This window comes from Myiozetetes cayanensis, unplaced genomic scaffold, assembly GCF_022539395.1.
Source record: "Myiozetetes cayanensis isolate MyiCay16 unplaced genomic scaffold, myiCay2020 scf18, whole genome shotgun sequence".
Classification (NCBI taxonomy): domain Eukaryota; kingdom Metazoa; phylum Chordata; class Aves; order Passeriformes; family Tyrannidae; genus Myiozetetes; species Myiozetetes cayanensis.
In genome coordinates this window covers 15,398,446-15,416,860 of record NW_026087389.1, presented here as the reverse complement: position 1 = coordinate 15,416,860, position 18,415 = coordinate 15,398,446, and the positions used below count along the sequence as shown (strand labels likewise).

The window sequence follows — 18,415 nt, the reverse complement described above, 5'->3', positions numbered from 1 at the left end:
TAGTGTCTCCTCACAAATCCAAGGCCACAGGAAGCTGGCTCTCCATCTGGACACTTTGTTAAACAGCCACGAAGCAAACACAGGATTTTTGTGTTACTTTAGGACCATGAATGACATCACCTACCAGAGATCATGGCTATGTCAAAGGCAGCCAGAAGGGATGTTTGACGAGTGCTGCTCTGTACCTCTCATGGGCCAGCTGGGCAGGGAGGCACAGAGGTTGAAGAAGCCATCAGCTGTAAAATCTGGTTTGCATGTTGCATCTCCTGGCAATCTCCAAACCTCTGAAGTGCTGCTTGAGATAATGTTAAGGCTGTGCTCTTGCAAATTATTGCTGTGGAATATGGTGGAGATTTCTGCATTTTGTTGCACAGACCAGTTCATCTGCCTGTGGGATTTCACAGGACACAGTGAGACAAAGGAAACACAAAGATTTCTTAACTTTGTGTTATGAAATGTTAAAATTATAATGTTTAACAGCAAAGATCTGTTGGAAAAATAAGCATTAACCAAGTCTGAGTTTTACCTATGTTTAACAGGTAAATATAAAGTTTCTTCAAAGTCTACATGATATTCCCGAGTACAAGTTACTCATTAACTGATTAAGATAAACAGAGATTTCATTTGAAAATTTGTTTTTTCCAAAATGGAGCAGAGAACATTGCTTGCATTGCTGGTCTTTTCCTCACTCATAGTATTAGCAGAGGCTCAGAAGGTATTTGCTCTATTTTTATTGTCAATATCTCATTCGCTGATCCGGTGGTATCACAGTAGCTGGCCAGGTAACTCCTCTGGTAACCACCACCTGGGGAGCCTTGGGTGGACTCTGGTGGGATTTCAGAGCTTTGGGTTCTTTTATGACCTTTCTGGTTGGTTGTTTGGGCTGTTACAGCACAAATGTGGCAGGAGGTGTTTGCAGATGTGTCTGGTCATGCTCTTTCTCAGGGATGTAAGATATCAAATTTGAGTGATCAGTGGCTCTGCCTTGGCCACCAGATGAAGTTTGGAGCTTGACACAGGAGAGAACAAGGACTGTTTCGGTGCCAGAATTTTTCTGACAGGTGTTTAATAATTTATATGGAACAGAAAATAGGAGAGTAGACAGCTACTTGCAGTGTCTGGAGGAGCAAACTGTGTTTGTATCATCTCTGGGTGCCTGGCCTGGTGCAGGTACCTGAACTGCTGGGATCAGGATGTTGTTCTCTATATTAATATTTTGGGGGTTATTCCATTGTCCTGGATGGTCAGTAGGCATCAGGAGATGGAGCACACCCTGGCCACATGTAGTGAAAACTGGAGCTGCCATCCATCACTCACCCAGGGCTGGCTGTGGCACCTCCTGCCTCAATGCCTGAGCCCACGGCTGTGGTCCCAGCTTTGTGTGCAATGGCCATGTTTAGCCTGGGTAAAGTTTGGAATTTTGGCCAGTGCCATAACTGACAAGAGGTCACTGGTTGCTATTAAAGGGCGTCTCTGCTTGTGCAAGCAGTGAGGGGTTGGAGGCCCATGTGGGGTGTCAAACCTGCTGAGTGTTGTATAGGGCATAAGGTACCCAGCTGGAAAACAGACAGCAAAGTCAACAGCTGAGAGAGTGAATTAATAGTCATTCAAAAAGCAGGGCCTGTCCCATGCACCAAATGCTTAAAGAGGCTTCAGATCTTCCTGAGCTTAATCTTGGGTTATGTACTGGGGTGATGCAGTAGCTGCTTTGCTGTACCCTGAGGAGAGAAGGCCACACAAAAAGACAGAACCTTGTGTGGGACAGCAGTGCACAGATGTAGCTGGAGATTTTGCATGGGCTGCAGAGATGTGAATAAAGACATGGCCAGACTGGTCATGAACAGTCCTCTCCTCAGTTCCAGCCAGACTTTCTAACAGTTCAATCTTTCATCAAACTGTCCCGACAACATCACTCAGGTAAGGACTGCTTAGGAGCAAGAACAGGGTGTTTCTGTTTCACCCTGTTTACTTTTTTCCAGCCTGCTATTGAAATCTACAGCCTCCACGTGGACTGCAAGGTCACCTCACGATTCGCTCACACCGTCATCACCAGCAGGATTGTCAACAGAGCCAATGAGTCCCGAGAGGCCACCTTTGAAGTGGAGTTACCCAAGACAGCCTTCATCACCAACTTCTCCATGTAGGCCAGTCCTTCCCTGTGGTGTGAAGGAGGCAGCTCTGGGGGCTGGAGAAGGGTTGCACTGTGGGGGTGGCTCCTGACATCCTCCTGGGTGGGGAGGGGTGTGGGACCCAAACAGCATCCCCTGCACTTGTCCTGAGGGTTGACCACAAAGAAACTTCTGTTGAGTTTCTTTCCCCAGCACATTCTTTCTGATATTAATTAAATTTTTATGGACACCAAACAGGTCCATCGATGGTAAAGTATACCCAGGGGTGATAAAGGAGAAAGCTGCTGCTCAGAAGGAATATGACACCGCAGTCTCACGCGGGCAGAGCGCCGGCCTCGTCAAGTACGTTGCCATTCCGTGTAAGGCTGCTCCAGCGCTCTTCCTTGGCTCCTTGTTTGGCTGGGGGCAGGTTGAACCCTGGAGCCAGTCACCTCCCAGTGGGGCAAATGTGAAAATCAGTCGTGGGTTCTTGGTGGGTGGGACAGTGTGTATATATATATTTTCACATACAGACATATATCCACATAAATATATTTATATCTGGTCCTACAGCGGGCTCCAGTGGGAAGTGTCACCGTTTAGCATTTCCATGGAATTTGCTGTCATAGAATGATTTGTGTTGGAAGGGACCTTAGAGACCAGCTTGTTCCAACTCCTGCCATGGGCAGGGACACCTTTCACTAGACCAGGTTTCTCCATCCAACCTGGCTGCCTGTCATGCAAGAGCACCTTCCCATGCAGGGATGATGTTCAGTGTAGTTGAATCTGCTTCCCTACAACCCCGGAGGACCATGGCACTTGAGCAGATATCACAGTTTCAGGGTATATTTAATCTGTGCCTCCCAGGTATTCAGACCCAGCTCTGCCTGATCCCAGTCTGAGGCATGCAGGGGTTTCTACTCCATTTCTCAGCTTGCATCCATGGCACATTAACATAATATATGTGACATCTAAATAGTGACTGCAATGTAAACAAATCTTCTCTATGATGAACAGGATTTACTGTAACTCTTTTTTATTCATCCCCTGTGGCCCCTTGGCCATTATTTCGCACACTTCACAAACTCCGGCCACCACGGGGAAACCTTCCCTGCAGGAGGCAAATCCCTGTTCTCCACCCCCAGGATCAGAGACAGAAAACTGGAGCTGTTCCACGTGTCCGTCAGCATCGCGGCCGCCAGCAAAGTCACCTTCGAGCTGACGTACGAGGAGCTGCTGAAGCGCCAGCTGGGCAAGTTCGAGCTGCTCATCAAAGTGCGGCCCAAGCAGCTGGTGAAGCACTTCCAGGTGAGCTTGCCCTGGCGAGGGCTGGGCAGGGAGCAGTGCTGTGGGTCTGGGGCATGGCTGTGTTCCCTCTGAGGTGCTGATGCTGCTCCTCCACCGCCAGATCGACGTGCACATCTTCGAGCCCCAGGGCATTCGCTTGCTGGAGACAGACAGCACCTTCATGACAAACGAGTTAACTGAGGCACTCACCAAAGTGCAGAACGAAACCAAGGTACAGCAGCAGCTGCCGGGCGTTGCCAGCTCTCAGTAACATTGCTTTGAAGCTTTTCTTCTCATTGCTTTGCAGGCTCATATTTCGTTTAAGCCAACTGTAGATCAGCAGAGGGCAAACCCTGAACTCGATGACACTCTCCTCAACGGTGACTTTGTTGTGCGTTATGACGTTAAGAGAGAAGCCACGGCGGGTGATATACAGGTAAAAAAAGAAATAGGAATAAAAATGCTTTCAGATTACAGATAGGTCTGAATGTGAAATGCGGACATCAAAACAGTAACATTTGCTTTGAAGCACCAAGAATGACAGGAAAATCACCTTCCATTAATCCAGGGTCAGCGGGAGCTGAGAGATATTCAGTAAATCCCTGGAGACACCGGACTCGTTGCAAGAATGGGTCACCCAAGAAAAACAATCTTTCAAATTTTGTTTCAATACCAAAATGTCTCTCTACGTTCTTTTTTTATTATTGTTTTGGCTGATCTAAGGTGCATTTGTGGCTTCTTGTAAATGAAGTTTAGAGGAACGTGATTTATATAACTATAAATGCTTGGTTTCCTTGTGTTTTTTGTGATAACTGAGGCATAACTAAAGACAGCAGGAACTTAACAAACATTTATGGACCGATGCATATTCTAGGGAATAAAGGACAGTGTTTTCCATACCATTTAAATACTGTAGGATGCAGGGATGTGCTGAAAGATGGAAGCCACAGTCACTGAGCAGAGATGTGCTCATAAGCATGATAAAGAGCTAAGGTGATATACAGTGATAATATGGATATATCCTACACGTGGCACTGAGGTGTCTAATATATATCTACACCTATGTATGTATGCTGCTCTCTTGTAATTTGCTCTCTACAGACAGTCTTGCTTCCAGCTAGGAAATACATTTTAATTTCTTTAATTGAAGTTCTTTGATTTGAGCTTATCGAGAAGAGCAGAACGCTGAGCGTGATCCTCCCCCTCCCCTCTTCTTGCTGTGCCAGAATCTTTAAGATGCAATATTTATTTCTTCAGATGTAATTTCACAGGTGATTTCACATTCTGTATTTCAGATTGTCAATGGGTATTTTGTGCACTACTTTGCACCCAGTGAAATGCCAGTGTTTCCCAAAAATGTCATCTTTGTTATAGACCGAAGCGGCTCCATGGCAGGCAGGAAAATCGAACAGGTAACTTCCCTCAAAGCATGCCCTCTGCTTGCACCAGGGGCACACACCCAGCCTTCCAAGGAACTGACTGGGAATTTCTCTTTGGAAACACACGCTGGTTTGTGCACAGCAAAATGTTCAGACTTACAGAAGTGCCTGAAAACACACAGGCACAGATTGAAGCTGTTAAGGAGCAGCACTCGTCTGACACAGCTCCTCTCGTGGGTACCAAACATTAGGGCAGAGAGTGCCTTCTGTCTCCATCTCTGCAGAACATTTTGCTTCTAATTTTTTATTCAGTGAAGTTAAAGAATTCTGTTTTACCTTTACTGATGACTGTGTATGCAGCTCTGTTAGAGGGCAGACAAGCCCCCTACAGCCCTCATAGATGATTTTTCTATGTCTGTAAGTGAACTGGCCTTTTCTAATGGTCTCATCCTAAAAAATACAACTAGGGTTTAATAAAGGCAATGAGCTGCATCTGGAATAACTGTAGAGAACAGTTCCAATCCCAGTTCTGGCAGAGAAGTAGGAATAACCAAAGCGATGGTTTTCTCTTTGGAACAGACGAGGGATGCCCTGTTGAAGATTTTGCGAGACCTCCGCCCTGAGGATCATTTTGGCTTTATCACCTTCAGCAACAGAGTGGTGGAGTGGAAGAGCTCTCTGCTGCCAGCCACCCAGGAGAACGTGGCCAGTGCTGCTGCTTTCGTGCAGACTCTGTCTGCCAGGGGAGGTACACCTGCCTGGAACCACAGATCTGCACCCAACATAATGAATTGCTGAGAAAATAATTGGGTTTATTAGTTATATAGTGCCCCTGAGCTAAAATCAGTGCTTACGAAGCAAGTCAGACTGTTTTTAATATTTACAAGTGATGAGTGGGAGAGAAAGGCTGAGAGTGGATGAACTAGTGATTATAATATTATATATATATGTATATAAAGAGGTGATTGCATCACATCTATGAGCCACACAAGCCACAGAGTTTTATTTCAAATTTTGATCACAGAGGTAACTGTAAGATTGCCTGATACTACATTTTTTTGTACAGAGAAATGGCAATTTACTCAACATTTGACAGTAGTTTGCTGATTTTTTTAATATTTGGGGTCCCCTTGTAAACAAAAACAAAACAAAAAAACCCCACATCTATAGTTATACTCCCCTATAAGCCCCACCACAAAAACAAAACAGGCAAAACAGGCACGTGGCATTTCAAGTGTTGCATCAGTCAGTGTGGCTGGTGTTGCTGTTTAGTTTTCAGCACATCTCTGGGGGTACATCCTGTACTGTTGCACTGTTGGTATTAACACTGCTTTTCTTACCCTGGGCAGTAACACCAATAAACCCACCCGTGCCCAGCTCTGCTCTCTGACTTCTCAAATAAGGCAGGGAAACTTTTCTCAAATGTAGGTTAAGAGATGACAGTGTTTATTTAAGCACTTTTTAATGGCTCTGGACATGTTTATATTTCCCATGACATATGTGTGGAAAATGCTCCCAAAAGAACACCTTGGCACTGCTGCAGCAATATAAAACACCGTAATTAAGCCCGGTAGGCCCAGTCCCTAAATCCTCAGCTCTCAGAAAGATTTTGCTTCCTGCAGAAAGCTCTAAACAGCTCTGCAGATGAAGTGCACCAGTTTCTCCAGGTGATTATCCAGCTCAGGTGAGTGACTCCTGCTTTTCTCTTTGCAGGCACAGACATCAATGGTGCCCTGCTGAGTGCCGTGGGTGCTCTGGACAAAGCCAAGGACCTGCCAGAGCGCAGCGTCTCCATGGTTATCCTGCTGACAGATGGCCAGCCCACTTCTGGTGAGTGAATACTGCCCTCAGGCCTCTCTCCACTGCGTTTTTTAATTTTTTTTACACTTTTTACATCCCAGGTGTTGATAGACTTAGCCTGTGTTTCAGAAGAGCTTTGGAATACTCAGGCTTAGCTACAGTTGGATCTGGAGAGGGGCATTATGAGAGGGCCAAGGGGTGTAAAGAGTGTGATGGCAGAGCCCTCCTGCCCATGACTTTCTACTGGTTTATTCTGAATTATTTTTAAAACCTTCAGGCAGAATTTCCCATTAAACCTGCTGCTGTCTTTTGGTACTTGAAAAAACCCAAACCAACAAGGATATGTTTTTTATTTCGATTACAGGTGAGACAAATGTGGAAGAGATTCAAGAAAACGTTCAGAAAGCAATCAATGGGAAATATGCTCTTTTCTGCCTTGGCTTTGGGTTTGATGTCAGTTATAAATTCCTGGAGAAAATGGCCCTAAGCAATGGGGGAATAGCACGGCGTATATATGAAAATGCTGATGCAGCCTTGCAGCTCCAGGTCAGGAGTATGTCCGAAAAACCATCTATCAGCTACAGCTTATGTCTAGTCCTTGCAGCAAAATCATAGATTTTCTGGGATGAAATGTTGGGTTTATCTTACCCATGCACTCTGGGAGGGAGGAAGGCTACTCTGATCTGAGGGTTTGTAGCCTAACCATAACTCAAAGCAGAAGTTCTCCTCGAGTCAGCTGCTTTCAGACAAACCAGGAGACTCTCCTGTTCCTGTACTTCTGCAAAAGGACAAATAGTGCAGGGGAAGTGATGGTGGAAGTACCAGTCCTAGAAGCTGCTTGTTATGGTTTCCCTAAAATTCAGCTGGTAGTTTGAGACATCTACAGGCAAACTGTGCAGTTCCACCAGTCTGGGTCTTCCCTGTCCTTCTGGACTGGGATTATAGGTTTTGGGACATTCTCTTTTCTTTTGGGAAGCCAGTTCTACCTGTTTTGAGTGGCTGTGCAGAGGCTGGGTTTGTTTAATGCCAGAAAGAGAAAGATTAATCTCATCATACTTCAAGAATCAGGTGTGAAAAGGGGCTAAAGCGAAATACCCAACTAGGGTGCGATGGTGATAATGAGGAAGCTTCCTGGGTACTTGAATTCCCACGGGAAATACAGTTTGTAGTGCATGGCCAGCCTGGCAGAACTTTGGGAAGAAACATTCTTTTTTATTCTAACTTTACAGTAGTCCTGCACTACTGAAGAAAAAGCTTTTTAAAGGGGTTTTAGACATTCACATATCGCTTTGCATTATTTTGCAGTCATCTGTGTGTGTTCTCTCTCTCTCTGCCTCCCTTTAGGGCTTTTATCAAGAGGTGGCTACACCAATATTAATGAAAATTGAGCTGCAGTATCCAGAAAATGCCATTGAGGGATTAACCAGGAACAATTTCACGCTGTTTTTTGAAGGATCTGAAATTGTAGTGTCTGGAAAAATTAGGAATGAGTTGGATCTCTTGCCAGTAGAAATTAAAGCTCAGTCTGTAAGTGTTTAGTTTACTAATCGTGAAAAATGCCTCTCCCTTCTGTCTACTGTGGCCCAGTAGGAGACTCCCAGCAGTGTTTTGTGTGCAGTCCATGTTCTCTATGTTTGGGTATCCAGCTGTCTTCCCATTTTATGTGACAATTCAAACAAAATCCCCTTCCTGAACGTGCTACAAAAGAAAAACTTGAAGAATATTCATAAATGAGCAAACAGCAATTTTAATCCTTCCGAATCCAGAAGGTTTTGGGCTTTTGAGCATTTTTAGGTTTGTGCTGTTGCAGTGAAGTGGGAAATCTCTATTGTTCATCTCCAAAATGTTGAGGCAGAGCAATTTCATTACCCCCTTTTTTAAACATGCTTCCTTGGTAGTTTGGAGTTGTATTTTCCAATGAGAAAGGAAAAAAATTGAAGGACAAGAAGGGCACTGTGGTACAGAAAGATGCTCCTTTAAGTCTAATAATGTGACTACAAGCAAAGCCTGAACTGTTCTTTTGATGGTCAGTTTTCTCCCCCTCAGCACACCAGTGACTTGACTCTTAAGGAAGAAGCAAATGTCAAAGAGAAGGAGCAAATATTCCAAGATCAAAGATACATCTTTGGGAATTTCATAGAGAGACTGTGGGCTTACCTAACCATTCAACAGCTCCTGGAAAAAGCGTAAGCTCTTTTAATCTTTCATATGACAAATTTCTAACTTCTTACAACAGGAATTCCTTATTCGCAAGGTGTATGATCAGCAAACACAAAGAAACAGCAATATTTCTCCAGATAGTATCAAAAACATGGGATAATGGAGAATAGGGCATTACTGTATGATGAGTATGAGGTGCCTTTCAGTTTATGATAGCACTGGATCGTTAAATGTGTATTTATACATATATATATATAAACATAATGTAAAATATTCTTAATGACATTACAATGAAATAGATTGTAATTGTATGGATTGTGTTGAGCTGTTGTTCCACATCCAGAAGTGCTGTCTGTAGATAAGGAAATGGCAATAGCTAATGGAAAGAACAATATGTATGTCCATAAGACATTTCATGGATCATGGATCTATTATTTTTATGAATCTGAATGACACATAAGCTCCAGTGTTGCAAAGAATTAAGCACCTCCATAATTTCAAGCATGTGAACAGCTGAGTTATCCCAATCAGACTGCTGACCCTTCAATAATAAAAAGCATCTGCTAAGACAAGGCCAATAGGTAAAGGAATCTGAGGATGACTTGTTTATGGTCTCTACGTGTCATTTCTTCATCATTAACACAGTCTTTAGTATTTCAGCCCCAGAAGAGGACCAGAAGGCCCTGGAGGCACAAGCCCTGGAGCTGTCCCTGCAGTACAGCTTTGTGACACCCCTCACTTCCATGGTGGTCACCAAACCCGCTGACCAGCAGCAGGGAGAGCTGGCAAACAAACCCACTGAAGCTGGTAAATGCGGCATCAACCACCCCCTCTGAAACAGCCTGCTGTTCTTGATTTGTTGTTGGCCTCCATTTGGGTTCGTTTGACAGTGATGTGACCCAGCAATGAGGCACATCAGAGGCAGGAGTTCAGGGATTGGCTCCCTTGCAAAATAAAACATACGGGGTTTCTTTGGAAAGGTGGAGTGGTGGAACAGGCCCTACTGCTGAAATGGAAAATAATTGGTTTAAATATTAACCAAAGGTAATTTGGTAGTTGTTGTTATGACATTCCTGCCAATGCAAAGGGGTTCCATGTTTTTCTCTGTAGCTGAAAAGTGAATGTGGGGGGAAAGCCTGGCCCCTCCAGGAGTCTTGCAGGTGCTCTCTCTCCCCATCCTTGAACACAAAAAAGCTCAGCACATAAAGCCCATCACTGCCTTGTCCCAGTTTGCTGTTTTGCACTTGGATAAAGTCATTTAGGGTTGATTGTATGACACTGATCTCTGCCTCTTCCTTCTCTTAGATAATGAGAAGCCCAACAATCGTCTAGTAGGAGGTGAGTGTTTTCTTCTTTTCCAATAGCATATTTCCATAATAGTCTCTAAAGAAAAAACAAACAAGTATTTGTTCTACACAGGGAAGTATCTGAGATCTGGAAAAATGTGTGAAGCAAAACATAAGCAAAGCCTGCCACAGTCTCTGGCAGGGTTTGGGTGGATGACAGGGTCAAAAGGAGAAAGTATTCCCTTCAGAAAGTCTCAAAGGTCAAAATTGTCTTTGTTCTTGATGAAAAGTAGTTCTTCAAGTGAACGGTGTTAATGATGCTTTCTGCTTCTTTCCACCATGTGTGAAGCATCTCTCAAAAAATCCACCTCCAGATTTTTTGGAATGCCTTCTGAGGACGATTTAGGTATTTTTTTTCTCCCTTCTCTTTCAGGAGGCAGTATTTGTTTGAACATTAGTTTTATAGGTGAATAGCCTTAGTTTTGCTCTCCATTTCACAGAAGTGCATTGAGGGCAGCACAGTGCTGCCCTGCTCTCTGGGGGTTGCCTCTTTCCAAGTGGTGCTGGGAGTTTGACAGCAGAGCAGTCCCTGAGCAGGAGCACAGCCCGGTGACCGCCCTGCCCTGCTCAGGGGGCACACAGAGCTCGGGGTGCCCTTCCCTCACAGCTCCCTTGGGCTGCAAGAGGACACTTTGGGGCACCTCTGCAGCAGGACCTGTTTGTGTAGCTGCTGCCAAGCCCTGTGTTGGTGTGAATGGTCAGGCAGGCCCAGCTGCTCGAGGGCACTGGGGGAAAGGAAGAGAAAGCTACAGATTGGATGTTTGGAACACTCCTGTGAGGTGTGTGAGACACTCGTGAACAAATCACAGATACCCTCTTCTCTTTTTCCAGCTGCCTCTAGAATGAGGACTGGATCAGCTCCTAGTAAGTGCTCCTCTGTTTTTATTTGGAAAAATTCTATAAAGTTCATTTCATATGTAGGGTCATAGCTACGCTGCTTTAATGAATACATTTTGATTGGGAATGCCCACTTGATTTCAATTTACTTTTTACTGGATGTATTTCAGTCCACAGATATTTTATAATGAACTGTAAACTTCTGAAAACAATCTTGATCCTTTTTCAGAATTAAAAAAAATTACTGTACCTCCTGAAAATAAATGTGAATGATCTGGGAAAGTATATATTAATAAGCTGAAGGAAATGGGTGCCATTTACCAGTCCTGGGGGTATCCAAAAATACCAGTGGGCAATGAGCAGGAGGGATTCCCTGTTTCAAAGCGTGAGGAGGGAGATGCAAGACATGACCCCCAAACCACTAGAACATTGGAAAACCCTTTTATTTCAGGTCGATGGGGTGAGCCCCAAGCTGGCAGCAACTGGAAGCTGTTTTCAGGAGGTAATCGCTGCCGGCGGTGCGGGGGAGGTGCTGGGGAGGCCGTGCTGGGTTCGGCACAGCTCGAAACCCTCCCACAGCCCCGGCTGAGCACTCCCCGTGGCCCGGCCCATCCTAAGAGAAACAGGCACTGGACATTGGGCTTTTTCCCCCCTATTGGAATATCTCGTTTTAAGCAAAGCTTTCTGTAGAAATTAGTGCAGAGCTCTGCTAAAAAAGTTCTGTCACAGCATTCTTCCTGGTTAATTAGCTGACTTAGAGAAAAATGTTTCATTGAACTCTTCTTACTAATTTTAAGTATTTCAGTTACCAGGCTAAAAGACAGAGTGAGAGCACAACCTGTTGGTAAGTGATACATATCCTAGTCCAATTGCAATTATTAATATAACTGTAATGTACACTTTTCATACAGCAATGTTCTTCTAACTGCATCAACTCTATGAAAACCCTTTTCCTCTTCTTGCAAACCTTGGCTGGTTCTTTCCACTTAAGCAGAAAATCTCCCCATATCCCATGAGAAAGCCTCTCTGTCTCGAGGATATAACCACCAAGAGAAATGCTCCACAACACATCTTCAGCCTCAGCTTTTTTAAGGGCTCCTTGTCCTGAATAAACTCTTACATTTAAAAATCTGCTGGTTTCATTCATATCAAGGTGCTGTGTCTGGGTGTGGTTATAATAATCTATTCTAAAAGCCATAACTAATATCTTAGGTATAAATTTATTAAGTATTTTTGCTGTGCCTATCCAAAGGGCACAGACTAGATTTGTTGTTGTATGCTGACACTCTTCTCCTGTCTTTGCAGTCCATGAACATCCACAATTTCTTCTGCAATTACCCAAACTAAGTGAAACAATCTGTTTAAATATTGATGGAACAGCACAACCCTCTGTCCACCTGCTGTCAGATCCAGAGCAAGGTGAGTGAACCAGGTTACCCCCAACACCAAGGACAAGGAGAGTCACTCGGTCTGTGAGAGCAGATGGTGCCTTTGGGAATAACCCCCTTTCACGAAGGGCCACATCATTCCAGCTGCCCTGCACTGGCCAGAGAGGCTGTGGTTAATTTTTGCCTTTCTATTAGGCAACATTGATGTTGCAACAGTTGAGGGCACTTCTCATAGGTCTGGTTGTGGGTCACCTCCTCCTGGTGTCACATCCATGGTCTTCAGAGATTTCTCCTGCCCAGTCCTTGGGGTCTTTAGAGGGTGTAGAGACCTTAAACCTCACGGTCCCTGGGTGGTGACAGAAAGTGCTCTGGGTGCAGGGCAGTTTTTCTGTGTCCTGTACTCAGAGGAGCCATGGCCCCAGGCTCCTGTTCTGATCATGGAACAGAGACACCTCCATACAGGAGGTGGCAACACAGGGTTAAACAGGCTCTGGTGATCCCACCAGTCTTGGAGCATGAAATCCGTGGGAACTGTGGCTCACTAAACCAGATTTGAGACCCTGAAGTAGTTTCAGCAACAAAACTGCAGCAGTTTCACTAAGATCACTTGCACCTTAAAAGCACAGTCACCTGAAAAATCTGTATCAATGGTATTAAAGGACTCACTGTGATGGGAAAACTTGGAGATGGAACAAATCAGTTTGTGCAGTTTGAAATTAAATATGTGAATCCCCCCGTGCAAATCCACGTCTCCACTAATGGGATCATTGTGAACCACAATAACAAGAACACTCTGCTGCCATGGACAGAGTCAGCCACCTCCACCATCCAGGGGTAAGAAACATCCCCCTGTCCTTTCCTAAACTTGAAAATGTGTCACATCTTTGTTCATTCAGGCCTCCACTTTGCCATTTACCTAAAGTAAGTGCTTCCAAGTGTTCTTATCCAGTATTTTGTGAGCAGCAGCAGGGTACCTTCATAATCCCCCACTTCAAAATGGAGAACAGAATAGGTTTGATTTTCATTCTCCATGCCTGTGTGAAGAGAATTGAAACAACTGCCCCACCAGCCTGCTTTTCTGCTTTGATATCAGAGGCAGAACATGTATTTTCTTCTAAAGGAAGCACCCCCAGCAATGTGTGGCAGCCCTGGTGCCACCACGAGGTACTTCGTGTCCCTCCAGCAGCAGAGCAAGTACTGTGAAGTGATGGCTTTGACATTTACTGTCCCTTTTATACAGCACTTGGCTCCACACAGGCTGGAGTTCTCTTTCTCCTCAGTCTTAGCAATAACTCCCATCTGGGCGGCCGACATTTTTTATGGGAAGGCATAAAGTGTTGGAATAGCTGTCTGTACCTAAATGCCCGCTGTTGGAGAAGGGGCACTTTAAAAGTAGACTTTATTTGTCAGACTAATTAGAGCAGGATCCTTTGCTACCACAAGGGAGAGCTGAGTGGAGCTGATTCCACCAGCTTTTTTATATTGCTGGAATAAACACCCCCAAGAATCCACTGCTGGCCTGGGGCAGACAGGGCACACAGTGCTGCTCCCTCACAGGCAGTGCTAGACAATAACAAGCCCTACAACAAGCGCTTTCAGTTATTTCTGTAGTCCAAACAGAGCCAAGAACATGCTGGATTTAGGCCCTGTAGAATTTGCCTGCCAATCAGAGTGATCCTCCTGCTTCAAACCAGCAGCCGAGCCCCTGCACCCGCAGCGCTGTGAGCACCAGCAGTGGGGCCCCAAATGCCAGTGATAGTTGTGTCCTGCAAGCCCACCTGGGGTCACAATGACATTAAAGGGTCAGAAGAAAGGGGCTGAAAAACCTTGTGAAATAGCCAAGCAAAAAGTATTTGATTTGTTCATTAATTAGCCTGAATTATTTTATCTAGTCTACCTTTTTTTCTCGTTAAAATGGTGAGAAAATATTCTTTTTTTCCCCCCATCGAAGTGTTTCATGTCATTATGGATAATAAGGTGGATTCATCAGCAAAAAGTTCTTCTCTTCTGGTGCATTTGCAAGACCTGTTGTGCAGCACAGAAAGAAAAGATATGCTACTCAATGTTTTCTAGCTTAAAAATAGCCACCCACAGATCAGGAAAAATGCAATTGCAAAGAGGCAAAAGGCAAAAATTAAATTATTTTGATTAATTAATGTCAGTTAGTTAAACACATATTCTTTCTTCATATCCTTATTTGAAATAATGTCACAATTTACTCCCCAGTCTTAGAGTCTCGGTTGAAAAGGAAAGAAGTTTCACAGCATCACTGCCTGACACGGTCACAGTGAAAATCTCCCTTGTCAAGTTTCCAGATGATTTCCTTGGGCTCTATTTCTTGGACACCGACTATTTTTCTGACAAAGTCAGTGGAGCCCTGGGTATGTGTCGTTACAGATGTGTGTGGCAATGAAGGATGGTCTTGTAACTAAGCTCCTGAAATGAGAATATGGGGGTGTGGGTGGGTGTTTCAGGGAGTTCTGGAGAAACTTTGCATTTAATGTATTCTTTTTGGACATGTAACTTTTACTGGCCAGCAGTGCAGACCCTGCTCTGTGAAGAGGGGAGGTCTGACCATGCAAACATAACACAATGCTTTTCCACTCACCAGTGGCACAACCCTAAAATAAGGCTTAAATAATAGTTGGGCTTAACCTCCCTGGTGCTGTGGAGTGATGTCATTTATGTAGCAAAGTCATTTGTTGGTAAATAACGGAGCACAAATAACAGATGTAAAATTGTAACCAATCACGGTTAGAAAATGAAAACCAGCCGGTCCTGAACGTCTTGGCTCCAAAAATCCTGCTGGGACTAAAGCTGAAGTTGTTTCAGAACCTTTGAAAATTAAGAGGCTGCGTCTCCCAAAACCATACAAAAAAAAAAACTAATTGTGAAAAGCCATCAGAGCAAGGCTGAGCCTCCCTGTGGAGAGTGTTAGGGATGACAGGAGACCACAGCTGAAACACAGGGATTTTCTTAACTTATTAAGGGAGCTTTCATTTGTTTGTTTTCTGAGATGAAGAGCTGCTTTCCTGGAGTTGGAGCTGCCATTTGGGTTAAATGACCAGCACTGTTGTATTTTTAAACAATTTGTGTGTCTGTTGCTTAGGTCAATTTTATTCAAAAGCACAATTTAAGGATAACTCCAACATCAATCAGAGAGCTGATGAAAGACTCCTTACTGTGTCTGGATCTGAGCACAGAGTTTCCAGGTAACAGATGTGGGGGATGTGTGTGCTTTGAGATGGATTTTATCAGCAAATACAGGAGATCAAAGAAATGAAACTGGGGGGTGTGTGTCTGTAAGAACACACCTCTTTGGTGTAAATAACTTGCACTTGAATTTTTCCTTTACAACCTGAATTTGTCGCTTGTTAAGTGGTGCTACAGGGCTCAAGGCTCCTATTTCATGGGGGGAAATAATCATATCCTGGGAGTGCTGAGGTGCAGCTCTGACTCCTGGTGCCATCTGCACATGTCAGGGCAATTCTGGGCCTGCCCTTTGAGCGTGTTATCACAGTTTTTCTTGTTTTGGGTTTTGTTTCAGGATGTACAAGAAAGATTACAGGCTTGAGTCAGCCCATGGGCCTGTTTCCTGCTGGTCAACAGATCTAACTCCCTAGAAAAAAAAATTTTCTGGGAAAGAAAACTATGCAAATGATGCTCTTCCAATGTATTTTTGATACTTTCATCAAGAAAACCATTCAGTTAAAGCCTTATTGTTACTAAATACATAACTATAGTAAAATATATGTCACAAATATTTCACCTTGGAATCATTACACTTTCAAGATGAGACTGTGCCTGCTTGTTTGCTGTTTGAAAATGGTTTCTAATCCATTGTTGTTGAAGATTTATGTGAATGAACTAAATAAAATCAACATTATCAGCTCACAGTTTGGTATGGACACGTGGACTTCGGTTTCCAAGTAAAAATCTGTGGTGGCATCACCCAAGCCCACAAATGAGTTCAAGCAAACAATGACAGATTTCTGAAATGCACACCCTCTGTGCAGGTATAAGCGACAGTGTTATTGAACCACGTGGTTTGTGGATAGAGTATGAAGTTTAAGGCAGTATTTGTTTATCACCTCTCTCATTGTTTATTTTATTGCTGCATTAAGGTGCTCTTGGAGGTCACTCTGTGAGACAGCTCAAATGTGATGAAATCAGCAGTAAATGGGACCACAAACCTGCCCTGGCTGTGGTCCTGTTCGCTGCTGCAAAGTCTCTGAGGTTCCCTTCTAAAAACACCTGCAAAACAGCCCTTCAGTGGCTGCAAAAGAGACTTCTGCCTGGTTGCAAAAGACAGCATCTCAGCCCCAAAGCTTTTTGGCACCATTTCACACAACATTTTGCAAACATTGGAAGATGTTTCACAAATAATGAACGACTCAACCCTGATTTGCCACGCATGGAGGTAACGTTTCAGAGTAAACACACACACAGAAGCTTCTGCCCAGGGAATCCAAGTTGTGCTTTCAGTCTTCAGCTGGTTCACAGCTTTTAATTCCAAAATTATTTTGTGTTTTGGAATTTTTGTTCCTATGTATCTTTGAACCCATAAATATGCCAGCATTGTAGACAGTTGAACAGAAGTTGCTTTCTATCCTGCCAACAATATAGAACTGGAAAAACCTTATTATTTTAGAGCAAAGTACTAAAGGAGAAGCAATTTCTTGCCAAAGTCAATAAACAAGCTATGTAATTAGAAGCTGTTTTTATAGAAGAACTGTGTAGGCATGATGCCAAGATATGTTTATCTGGATTCCTTGGACTTATTTTTTAAAATGTAGACTTGCAGGTGCCAATTTTGCTGGACAAATTACACGACAAACAATGGGGAATTTGGAAACTGGAAACGCCAGGTTGCTCACTTGCATCAGAACCAGGCTTACCCAATCTGAAAGGCAGAAGATTGTTTGCATTGTGACTGAATTTGGGATTCGAATCTCGTGCTGTGCATCCTGGGTGTGTCCTCTCCAGCCCTGCCTGCCAAGTGCGGGGATAGGAGCAGCCCTGAGGGGAGCAGCGGGGCATGGCTGGGCCAGCTCTCCCCGGGCACTCCTGCTCGGGTGAGGCCGGAGCGTGTGCTGAGCATTCCCGAGAGCGGCCCCAGCCCCGCGGTGCTGGCGGTCCCCAGCCAGTTCTCCTCGGCTGCCAAGCGGCACACCCTGCTAGCCCGGACGGATGGGAGGAAATCAGCTGCCAGCTTTCCTCATCACAGCTTTTTGCATAGTTGGGATCTTTTCCCCCTCTTTCCACGACTTGCCTGCGGAGCTGTCCCTGTCTCCTGGGCTGGATCCGATTTGTCTGGATGCGCCAGGCGCCTCCCGTGTGTCCAAGAGGCGCTGGCGGCTGTTCCCGCAGGGATGTCTGTGCCTCCTGCAGCAGCACAGGTGTCGCTGCCCTGCCTGGCTACTGCTGCTCCCAGATTCCTGAAAGTGCTGTTTCCCCCTCCAGGTATGCCGTCCATTCCAGAAGTATGTGCCGTTCCACTCTTCTTCACTTGAATTGTGTTTTAAATTGATGTTTAATCACTCCCCTGCTGCCCTTTCTGAGGCCCAGAGTGAGCTCTGATGGGCTTCTGATTTTCTACATTCCCTTCCCTTGCTCAAGGAGCTGAAGTCAGACACAATAATGAGTATTTTGCATTTCTAATTGGAAATTTCTAATTGGAATGTCTAATTCCAATGCAGACTAACAGATATATCCACATGTCACAGTAGATACCTCTCACACTTCTCTTTCAACCAGCATTGTCCCTGTTGGCAGTAGGAGTAAATGTTTTATTTGACTGAAAGCATCTCTCTGCTATTTCTCTCTGTCCTCTGTGTGACCTGTAGCTCCATTTGCTGTTATCTCCTACCCTGCAGGAATCTTGGAGTGCCTATTGAACAGGAGCCATGCAGAAGCAGACTAGAGCCCCTGAGGTCAACTCCTGGCTCCCAGTTCCATCACAGCTGAGGCTCCTGCCACCTCCAGGGCTTTGCCTCAGCCCCACTAATCAAACCAGAACGCTCAGAGCCCAGCACTGCCTGTGCCCAAACTCTGCCAGCCAGGCAGGTCAGGGTCTGCTGTGCCCTACTCTGGTTTATTCTGTTAATGGG

The 18,415-nt window shown here is 44.6% G+C and overlaps 1 protein-coding gene across 4 annotated transcripts; it reads left to right on the top strand.

The window, feature by feature from the left end:
• Nucleotides 1-606: 606 nt before the first annotated feature.
• Nucleotides 607-16,201, top strand: ITIH4 (inter-alpha-trypsin inhibitor heavy chain 4). Of its 4 annotated transcripts, XM_050312749.1 has the most exons (23): nucleotides 607-715; nucleotides 1,980-2,140; nucleotides 2,367-2,471; nucleotides 3,254-3,416; nucleotides 3,517-3,627; nucleotides 3,703-3,831; nucleotides 4,691-4,807; nucleotides 5,354-5,522; nucleotides 6,488-6,604; nucleotides 6,939-7,120; nucleotides 7,919-8,101; nucleotides 8,621-8,760; nucleotides 9,387-9,541; nucleotides 10,040-10,072; nucleotides 10,370-10,426; nucleotides 10,912-10,944; nucleotides 11,369-11,419; nucleotides 11,723-11,761; nucleotides 12,223-12,336; nucleotides 12,965-13,139; nucleotides 14,532-14,686; nucleotides 15,415-15,517; nucleotides 15,853-16,201. In XM_050312749.1, the coding sequence occupies exons 1-23, from the start codon at nucleotides 647-649 to the stop codon at nucleotides 15,926-15,928; spliced, it is 2,637 nt and encodes an 878-aa protein (XP_050168706.1). In that variant the 5' UTR covers nucleotides 607-646; the 3' UTR covers nucleotides 15,929-16,201. The 4 variants fall into 4 exon arrangements, with proteins under 4 accessions (XP_050168706.1, XP_050168708.1, XP_050168707.1 ...); XM_050312751.1 differs by lacking the exon at nucleotides 10,370-10,426; XM_050312750.1 differs by lacking the exon at nucleotides 11,369-11,419.
• The last annotated feature ends 2,214 nt before the right edge of the window (nucleotides 16,202-18,415 follow it).